This window comes from Arachis hypogaea, chromosome 19 (assembly GCF_003086295.3).
Source record: "Arachis hypogaea cultivar Tifrunner chromosome 19, arahy.Tifrunner.gnm2.J5K5, whole genome shotgun sequence".
Classification (NCBI taxonomy): domain Eukaryota; kingdom Viridiplantae; phylum Streptophyta; class Magnoliopsida; order Fabales; family Fabaceae; genus Arachis; species Arachis hypogaea.
This window is the reverse complement of record NC_092054.1, coordinates 153,050,983-153,062,113: the sequence shown is the minus strand read 5'-3', so window position 1 is coordinate 153,062,113 and position 11,131 is coordinate 153,050,983. Positions and strand designations below refer to the sequence as shown.

The window sequence follows — 11,131 nt, the reverse complement described above, 5'->3', positions numbered from 1 at the left end:
ATTTATGTTATATTTTTAAAATTAAATATTAATTTTTAATTTTTTTAATAAATTAAACAAATATTCAACTGCCAGTCTGCCGCTGGCTGGTTGGATACTTGCAGGGAAGTTGCATTGGAAAGGGTTAGTGTTGACGGCTGACTCGTTTTGGAAATTGAAGTTAATTGAATTTTTACTAAAGCTTTTTAGATGCAAAAATAGAAGAATAAAACAAAAAGAAAGATTTGCTTTATATTTGAAGGGCAATATGCATTTATATGCAGTTTGAAAGCTAATCTTAATTGCATACTTTACGCACACAAACTCAAGATATTATTGAATAATAAAAACTATATAAGAAGAATGAATTAAGTTTAAAAATTGTAAGTGAAAAATATATCTAATTAACATCAAGATACGAGTAAAGTACCAATTCGGTCTCTCCATTTTCTAAAATGATAAGATAATCCTTAACCAAAAACATGTTTCATTATGGTTCCTGACTCTATACTCCGTCTGTCAACTCGATCCTTCTGTCAGTTTTTCGGCGAAAACTCGACGAAAATTGCTGACGTGTCAGGTTAAAAAATAGACATGGACCTAGTTGTCTCTAAATTTAAATTGGTTAGGGGTTTATTTGTCCGTATTATTCTTTAAACAATATTTTTTAATTATTTTTTATTTATTATATTAATATTCTTTTTTTAATAAATAAGTACAAACTAATTAATAAATTATTCAAATTTAAAAATATCATTTATTATGAAACCAAATAAATAATTTTTAAATATAACTTTTAAATATATAAATAATAAATATTAAAATTCAGTTAATACATTAATAATAATAACCCTATGATATACTATTAGTATTATAACTAATAGTATTATAACTTTATTAAAAAAAATATTAATATAATAAATAAAAATATAATTAAAAATATTGTTTAAAGAATAATACGGACAAATAAACCCCTAACCAATTTAAATTTAGAGACAACTAAGTCGCTGTCCATTTTTTAACCTGACATGTCAGTAATTTCTGTCGAGTTTTCGCCGGAAAACTGACAGAAAGATCGGGTTGGCAAACGAAGTATAAGGTCAGGGACCGTAATGGAACGTGTTTTTTATTAAAGGTCGTCTTGTCATTTTGGGAAATAGACAAGGACCGAGTTGGTACTTTACTCTCAAGATATTTTCAATCAATTTAGGTAGTAATATATATATATATATATATATTAATTAATTTGACCGTAGTATACTACTGCATGTTAATAAGCAATAAATAATTTTTTTAATAAACTAAAGTATGAATGTGGAGTGATCTTGAAGCGTTAATAATTAACAACAGTATTGGTAGCAATTTGACAATCTTGTTCAATAACGTAAGTTGAATGTGTGGAGACAGTTTTAATTAGCAGTAGTGGGCCAATGATGTTGTACATAATAGGAAAAGGGTTATGCTAGGTAACCCAAGATGCAAAACTAACCCTTTCCAAATTTCAAGTAGGCAACCACCCTATAAAATCAATCAAAATCATTCCATATACAAATACATACAAAGCAATTTCTTTTCTTATGGCATCGAGTAGTAGTTTGAGCATGAAGTTTCTGGTGGACACAAAGCGTGAGAAAGTGCTGTTTGCGGTGGACTTCCTCTTCAGCTTGCTACAACTGCCTCTTGGTGCGGTGGTGAAGCTTTTAACCAAGAAACACGTGGTTGGTTGCTTAGGCAATCTATATTCAAGTGTTCAAAAACTCGACCCTACTTACATGCAACCAAACATATCTAAGAATATCCTGAAGAAATTGGAATCTTAAGAGTTCAAATGGTTTCTTAGCTTTTACCACTTACCAGCAATTAAGATGTTTGAGTCTGTTTTGTCTTTGTTGGTCTTAATATATGTTTCTTGTTTCAGGATGTGTTGGTGTTTTACTATTACTTATATGTATTTCGAACAATAATACAATAAAAATGAGTTGTTTTCTCGTCAATTGCTTTACATTAATCATCCTTTTTTCTATATTATTAAGATATTCTGTATGTCCACTGCCAAGTTACTCTGATAGTATGACCCCTTAATTTGTAAGTAATGAATCTTAAGTTTTGAAATCTAGCTAGCTTTGGCTATGAGAGTTTTTAAGAAATTGTGGAAATTTATTTAAAGTCAATTTTGATATAGCAATAACTTGACTAAAACCAGTAGAAGTCTAAAATTTAAAAATTAGAAGTGCAATATCACCCTGAAATTTAATTAACATACTCGTTTAATATTTTGATTTATTGTACGTGCCTAAATCAAAATGCTTACGTGCGTGGTGAGACTTTACAATAATATTCAAATTATTAGTTTAATTGTGAAGAAGTGAAGCCAGATAAAATAAATAAATAAATAAACAAAAGATTAAAAATTGGAAAGGAAGTGACAAGAAAACAACTCGTAATATTTCATAAGAGTTCAAACCTATCTGAAGCTGCATATAATTATATACAATTATACATGGATTGAAGGATAATAGCTAAAAGACAAACCATACTAAAACAAGAAACATATCGTGAACATTTCTATATCTAACAACTAAAGCAAATAAAGTAGAAATTAAAACTACTACAAATATAATAAATTCTATATCGTGTCCATACTCTTGAGGAAGACGCTTGTCAACACTCTTCGACTGCAAAGAGGCCTTCAGTAGCCTTAAGCCCTGTACAAGAAACAATAATAAATATTTATTATGAATGAAAAGAAATAATAAGGAGATAACATACCTCGTTCATTCCAAGCTGAACCACCTTCTCTTGCAAGGCACCAACCTCCTTCACATTGAACTTGTTAATTAAGCAGAGTGATACTTGAAATTGTTGACATGTACGTCACAACCTCTTTCACAAAGCCATTGCTTCTACTTATTACATGTACCCTGCCCTTCGGAGAAAAATATCTCATCCACGCTCTTATAGAGATTGCCAATGCAACTCACCATGGATTTTTCAGTTAGGAGCTTCACTACTTGCACTTTGTGTCGACCAGAAGTTTCATGCTCTCCTTTATGGATGTGGACGATGCCATGATCCAACACAGTTTTTATCTGTTTTTCTGTGATGAGATGGAGGGTAAATGAGAGTTTGGTTATGCATTGATTTAAATAATCTTTTTTTTTCAACTAAATTAGATATATACGGTGAATGATCATAAATAATTTAGTAATACTTAAATCTATCAATAAATTTTTATATATTATTTTATTGACAAGTAAAGATATATCAAAATCAACTTAAGATAAGTAATAAATTATTAAAAAATTTTAAAACACAAAGTTTTTTAATAGATAATAAATAATTTAAACTTACTAAAAAATAACTCAACACTTTTCTTTGATATCTGCAAATTTTTTCAAACTTTTTTATCACATAATCTACTATAAATAACACTATTGATAGAATCGTAACTAGTAACTATTAGATATGAAAACTAAAAAATAGAAGAAGAATTATATCTAAATTATGATTTTTAAATGATAAATAATTGTAAAAATTCACTATTACTCATATATATATATATATATATATATATATATATATATATATATATATATATATATATATATAAAATAAATTGTACATGATAATAATTAACCAATATTTTTAATGCATGAAGATACTTGCTATAATTAGAAAAAAATTATGCCATTATGTTTTATTAACCTTTATGACTAATTAAATGAAAATACTTGCCCAATATATATATATTATCTACATTAATTATATGTCAATATTTTTAGGAGAGAATTAAAAGAGGAGATATATAAATATATATAATACTACATAAAAAACAAATATAAAAAATATGTTATTGTAATAAAATATTATACCATAAGCAACTATATTTGTAAAGTAATTTTATTGATACATTATATTTATAATATTATTATATGTTTTTGTAAAAAATAATCATTAATTAATACCATATATATACTATTATATTATTATATGTTTTCACAAAAATTATAAAAAAATATTTTTTCAAATCTTAATACATAAAAATAGAAATAAGGTTATTATCATTATATACTATACAAATATTTACGTTATTTTTTATTATATAATACAACTTAAAATTATATATATCATATATTATTATTAATTGTAGATACTTGTTACAATTATATCAAATTTAATTATGACTCTAAATTAAAAAAATAGATAATAATTAATATTATTTTTTATTTTTTTTATATTTAATATTTACTTTAAATATAAAAAATGCAATAACTAATGAATAAAAATATGAGTAAAAAAATATATCAATTAAAATTAAATTTGTTAACTAATTGAAGGTAAATAATATTTGATAATTATTTTAATATTTAATTAAAATTTATTTTTTTTGTAATGAGATTGATTAATAATTTTTTAATTATTTTTATCGTATATTGCCTAATAACTTGTCAAATGATTAATCTTTTTAATTAATCTTGTATCCATACAATATAATTTTATGATAATATTATGAATCACAGTAATATAATGTATATACCGTACAAACTTTTTCTATTATTATTATTATTATTATTATTATTATTATTATTATTATTATTATTATTATTATTATTATCTAACTGATATCAAATTAAACGGGTCACTATTAACGTATGTACTAATTATCTACTAATAAAATTATTGTATATGAATGAGAATTAAAATTATATCAATTAATATAATTAGAATGATTAAAAATATTTATGATTGATAATTAGTTAAATAATATATTAAATATTAATTTTATATAATTATAATAAAAATATTTTTTAAATTAATATAATCATGTATTATTATTCATTAAATACTAATTATAATATAATTATAATCATTGTTGTCAAACTCTCGAGTTAACTCGTAAATTCGTACGAGTTTACGAGTTTAGGTAGTGGAATCAAGTTAACTCGGACACAAACTCGTTTTTGAGTAGATTCGGGTAAACTCGGGTGGACTCGTGTAAACTCAGTCAAAATCGCGAGTTTGAGAACGAATTTGCGAGTTTGCTTTGGGTGCCGGTTTTGGCAAAAAATGACATGACTTGGGCCCAAGAAAAAAGAATAACGTTATATGTTATGCTAATCCAGTAACACGAAACTCTAAATGACTAAATCCTTAATCACTCTTCTCTCGGTTCTCTCCCTCTTCATCGTTTTCTCACTTTTCAATTTTCGCCGCCATTTGTCGTCGGTTGCCTGCGTCCCTGAACAGTCGTACATCGCTCTCTACTCTCTCCTCTCAGTGCTCTGCTTCTCCTTACCATCGCTGGGTTTTTCTTTGATGCACGAGGAGCCTCTGCCATCCACCGCGCTGGCTCGTTCGACTCATTGCCACTGTTTGTTTATGACAAGCTTCATTATAGGAGTTGATTCGTCCTGGCACTGGGGTGGCTGAGTTTAGCAACTCCGAGCAAACAGCCGTCGGAGAGGAAGAGCTATACGACGGCCTGGATCGAACACTGCGGCGAGAATACCTGCAAAAGATACTCCGACACTCAAGTTAGTGATAATCTCAAGTGAGAGTGATTAAGTAAATATGAAGACTGAGAATAGAACCTGAACCTTAGCCGAGGATATTAGCTCGGCTTTATAGGCATTATTCTGCCCGTTTACTGTGAATAAGTCCTAGTTTGTAGGTTGGTTATGATATTCTGTTTTGGTAATTAGGTTTGCCAAGCATGTCTCTTGTTTTCAACTGGGTGAGGCCGTTCCTATCTGCTTTCGTGCCGAACTTTTCGGACGACTGATGCGGGACCGAGCTTATTTGCTGACATGCCGAGCTTTTCGTGCGACCGAGGATAAGGATGACGTATCATAGCCCCCAAGCTTGCCTTGGTTTGGACAGGACTAAGGCGAGCTTTCGGACCAAGAGTACCACAATCCTCGGTTGCTGAGTTGTTTGTCGCATATGCCCCTTGTAGCACCCAAGCTCGGCTTGGTTCTGCCTCAGAATGCAAAACGTTTCTGGTTGCCTCGTGTTACGCACCATTGTGACATGATTGATGTGAAACTGCTCCGTTTTTCTAGGCACCCCTGTCCATGGGTTTTTGTAGTGGGTTTAATGCTTCTCGTTTCTAACAATTTTGGTTTAAATGCTCTGGTATTGTAACCATTTGTGCTTGTTGGGGAGTTATTTGTAGTTTTCATTGCTTCTTTCCCTCATACTTCTCTGTTTCAAAAAAGGAAAAAAAGTTTGTGTTTTCTGCCTGACTGAGAATGAGTAAGAAAGGCCAGTGTTAACTCCTCTACTTTTTTGCTTTTCTGTCTTTCTTGTTTCGTTCCTTGTGATGGAGGACTGTAATGTGGGTGACCTGTACGGTTGGGTGGATCCTAGAGTGAAGGGGTATGTCTCCCAGTTTGATGATGAGGAGTCAGTGAGATTGCTGGGTTCGGATTCCTGGGTCAGGGAGGGTAGTGGTATTAAAATAGAGTTATTACCTTGTGAAAGAGATGATCGAATGTGCAACCGACTTGACGATTGGTCTTTCTTTTTCATGTATAGTTGCTTGTTTACTGAGTTGGGTGTGAGGCTTCCCTTTACTGAATTCGAGTGTGGGGTGTATTGGTTGAACTGTGCTCCAACCCAGCTTCACCCTAACTCTTGGGGTTTTGTCCGGGCATTCGAGGTTTTGATGGAACTGTTGGAGCGTCCGCCGTCTTTGAGGCTGTTTTTCTCTTTATTTCAAGCAAAAGGGGTGCATAGGGGGTTGTGGGTAAATCTTAGCAGTTATCCCCGTCGTGCTGTGTTTGGTCTATATAAGTCTTCGTTTAAGGATTTTAAATCCATGTTTGTTAGGGTTAGGAGTGTTCCCGAAGACTTCCCGTTTTATTTGAATGAGCATTTAGTCGAGAGATTTCTGTTGTTTTGGTGTGCCGAGCCGTATCAAGCTTTAGATGTAGATGATAGGCTTCCTGATGATGATATTGTGATGGATTTTTTGTTTAAATCCTTGGGTCCGAAAGGTTTGTTATCTGTTGCCGAGATGTTGAAATGGGATACTGATAGGCAGGCTGTGTATGATCACATAGGTAATCTGTTTTATTATGTTTGTTCTGTGTTTATGTTTTGATCTGTTGTTCCTTACCTTGGTTGTTTCTGATTTGCAGCCGAGAAAGCTCCTGCCATCACCACGGCAGGTTTGAAGCTTTTCTTCAATCAGCGCAAGAAAGGGGAGAAAGAGGTTTCATCTAACGTTGGGAAAGGTCCTGCTGCTTTGATTCAATATGGCCCTGGGCAGAAGCAAAAAAGGAAGAGAGGGCAAGGTTAAGGTAGCCTTGCCGAGGTTTTAGAAGGTAAGGAGGAGTCGTCTATGATTCTGCAGATGGTCGAGTCTGCATATGAATCACAGAAGAGGCTCCATGGGTATGATCAGAACATGCACGCTAGATCTCTATGGGCGAAGTTGTATCCTTTTGGTACCATGACTGATGAGCTTTGCTGTTTCCCGGATGACATGAAAATGATTGACGAAGTTGGCCGAGCTGGTGTTAGCCGATTTCTTCAGGTATAGGTTGTATTGTTGTGTTTGTAAATTTTTGTTGATGTCACCTATTTACTTGTTTTCTTTTTCGTAGGTGATTGGTGCTCGGATCGTTGCCATTGGTCGAGCACAGGAGCTTGCCCTGGATCGGGAGGAAAAAGAGGCTTCTCGGATAGAAGAGCTGTCTGGGATCATCCAGGAGAAAGACCAAAAGATTGCCGAGCTCTCTGCTTCCATGGAGAAGAAAGAGTTGGATTTGGCTGATGAGAGGAAACTCCAGAAGGCCTCGTCTGAAAAGTTGAAGGTCATGGAGTCCGAGAATGATCAGCTCTCTCCTCGGATCAAAGAATTGGAAAGCGGGATTTATGAGGCTTTTGCTCAAGGTTTTGACCGCGCTGTTTCCCAGGTTAAGGTGTTATACCCGGAGGCTGATCCTTCAAAGCTTGACGTTATGAAGGTGGTCGTGAATGGTGAGCTTGTGGATGACGAGGCTGTTGCTGGAAGTGAGAGCGAGGGGTCCAGCATGGGTGATAAGGCAGATTAGGCCTTTGTTAGTTTACTCTTTTTATTTTGTACATGGTGTAGTAGGTTTTAAACTTATGACTGTTTTGGTTTTGTTTGAACAATTCCGAGTATGGTTCTCGGTAGTGGTATTTTGGGTTCCGAGTATGTAGCTCGGCTGGATGATGACTTATTTTGTTTTATAAAATATGATATTTTGGTTAAGTTATGATAGTGATATATTGTGCTTGTGATAACAATTGTGTGTATGTATTGGAGATGGCTGAAGCCATTTCTTGTCTGATCAGATTGTTACTAAGGAGAGCAGAGGCTCTAATATAGGGCTTGTGGTGGAGTGAGCCTTTAGGATTCGCTTGGATAGCTTGGTGTTTGTTTTATTTGTCTGTATTTCTCCGAGTAATATGTTCGGCATGCGCATGTTGACTTCCGAGTATGAAGCTCAGATTCATTTTGAATGTTTATTGATTGGAATATATAGTAACTGTCAAGATAAAAAATATTTTGATTTGTAATATAAGGTACATTGGTGTGATGATTAGTGGCGTCCGGCCTCGTTAAAACCCTCTCCGAGTAAAACCCATGTGTTTTTTGGGAAAACCTTCGGAGGAAAAAAAGAGTGCCATCATTCGCGTATATACAACATATGTTATGATTGGTATCCCCTTAGTGAGAAGACATTCCATGTTCCTGGGAGTTGATCTCCTTTAAGGGTTCCTAGCTTGTAAGTCCCCTTTCCAAGGTTCTGGAGGACTCGGAAAGGTCCCTCCCAATTTGCTGCCAACTTGCCATGTGGTGGAGGTTTCTGAGCTTCTTCTGTGCGTCTGAGTACGAGGTCTCCTTCATTGAAGGATCTATGAGCTACCCTTTTGTTGTGTCTTCGTTCTAGGTACTGTTTTCTGGCTCGTTGCTTTATGGCTGAGATGTCTCTTTCTTCTTCCACAAGATCGAGCTCGGTTTTTCGAGCTTGCAAGTTATTCAACTGATCATAAAGCTCAGTCCTTAGTGTTAGGATGCTGGCCTCTAATGGGATCAATGCCTCAGCACCATATACTAGTTTGAAAGGAGTTTCTCCTATAGCAGATTGGATGCTGGTATTATAGCTCCATAGGATTTCTGGAATGAGGTCGGCCCATTCCCCTTTAGCTTTTCCGAGCTTTTTCTTTAAGCCCTGGCCTGGCGCTTTCGGAAAGGGTCCGAGGATATCCAATCCCCACCTATCGAAAGGCCAGCTTACCTATATGGTGTGGAGCTCCTCGGCCGGGGTCTCTGAAAGAGTGGCATGCTTTTGACAATTATCGCATGCTTTGACTTTGGAGATGCAGTCCCTTTTTATCATCGGCCAATAGTATCCTGTTCGCAATATCTTTGCAGCCAATGCTTGGCCGCCGATGTGGTTCCCACAAACCCCCTCGTGTGTTTCTGCCATAACATCTTCGGCTTCATCCTTGCTGATGCATTTGAGGAGTGGTTGGGAGTGTCCCCGTCTATATAGGGTATTTTCGAGTATTGTATAGAAACTTGCTCTTCTTCAGAAGAGCGGCAAGTTCAGCTCCTCGTTTGGTATGGCACCTGTGTTGATGTAATTGAAAAAAGGTGTTCTCCAGTCTGGTACCTGCATGATGCTTAAGATTGTGTCCTGCTCAAAACTCGGTTTGTCGAGTGTTAGTTGTGACAGGGCCGGTGTGTTCTCCGCCTGCCTTGTCGTGGCTAACTTGGATAACACATCGGCTCTAGTGTTTTGTTCTCGGTTTACATGAATAATATCAAATTTATTGAACTTTGAAATGAGATCCTTTGTTATGAGCCAATATTTCTCTAATAAAGGATCTTTTATCTGGTATTCGCCCTTGATTTGATGTACTACCAGTGATGAGTCGCAGTAGGCTGTTATATGAGGTATCTTAAGTTGTTGGGCGAGTTTTAGTCCTGCTAGCAGAGCTTCATATTCTGCTTGATTGTTGCTTGCATTAAAGCGGAATTGAAGTGATTGCTCGCCTATCACTTTCTCTCCCTCTTTTAGCAGTACCCCAGCTCCGCCTCCTTCTTTGTTTGATGCTCCATCTACATGTATGCTCCAACAGGCTGCTATGTGTTGGGTCTCATTAGTCATCTCCGACACGAAGTCAGCGAGTACTTGTGACTTCGGAGCTTTTCTCGACTCGTACTGAATGTCGAACTCGGATAGTTCGATTGACCACTTTATTAAACGTCCGGCGAGCTCGGGTCTGGTTAATATTTGCCTTATTGGTTGATCTGTTCGTACTATGATTGTGTGACTTTGAAAGTAATGCCGCAGCCTTCTTGCTGTGGTGACTAGCGCCAGCGCTAGCTGTTCTATCTTTGGATACCTCGTTTCTGTTGGTTGCAATACCTTGCTAATGAAATATACTGGGTTTTGCTGTTTTCTTGTTTCCATCACTAGGACCGAGCTTATGGCATGAATAGATACTGATAAATACAAGTACAATGGCTTACCTGGCTCTAGTCTCTGGAGTATTGGAGGTGACGTTAAGAGCTGTTTGAGTTCCGTAAAGGAATTTTCACATTCGTCCGTCCATGTGAATTTCTTGCCCTTAGAGAACGTCTGAAAGAAATGATAAGATCGGTTTGCCACTGCGGGAAGAAAACATGATAGGGCGGCTATTCTGCTGCTAATTGCTGGACTTCTTTTACTGTTTTTGGGCTTGTCATGGTCAGCACTGCACTGCATTTTTCTGGGTTGGCTTCTATACCTCTTGAGGTTAGCATGAAGCCAAGGAATTTCCCTCCTTGGACTCCAAAAGCACATTTGTCTGGGTTGAGCCTCATGTTATATGCTCGGAGTTGGTTGAAGACTTCTATCAAGTCGTCACAGTGTGACCCCTTGAACAGGCATTTTTGCTACCATATCATCTACATAGACTTTCACATTCCTTCCTATCTGTTGTTGGAATACTCTGTCCATTAATCTTTTGTATGTCGCACCTGCATTCTTTAAGCCAAAAGGCATTACCTTGTAACAAAAATTGCCATGCTCTGTTATGAAAGCTGTTTTGCTTTGGTCTTCTGGGTGCATCAAAATCTGGTTATAACCAGAGTATGCATCCATAAAACTCAAGGCTTTGAAACCAGAAG

The 11,131-nt window shown here is 35.4% G+C and overlaps 1 protein-coding gene across 1 annotated transcript; it reads right to left on the bottom strand.

The window, feature by feature from the left end:
• Window positions 1-9,545: 9,545 nt before the first annotated feature.
• Window positions 9,546-10,727, bottom strand: LOC140182424 (uncharacterized). Its single transcript, XM_072228622.1, has one exon. It carries the CDS (start codon window positions 10,725-10,727, stop codon window positions 9,546-9,548), a length of 1,182 nt encoding a protein of 393 aa, XP_072084723.1.
• Window positions 10,728-11,131: the final 404 nt, after the last annotated feature.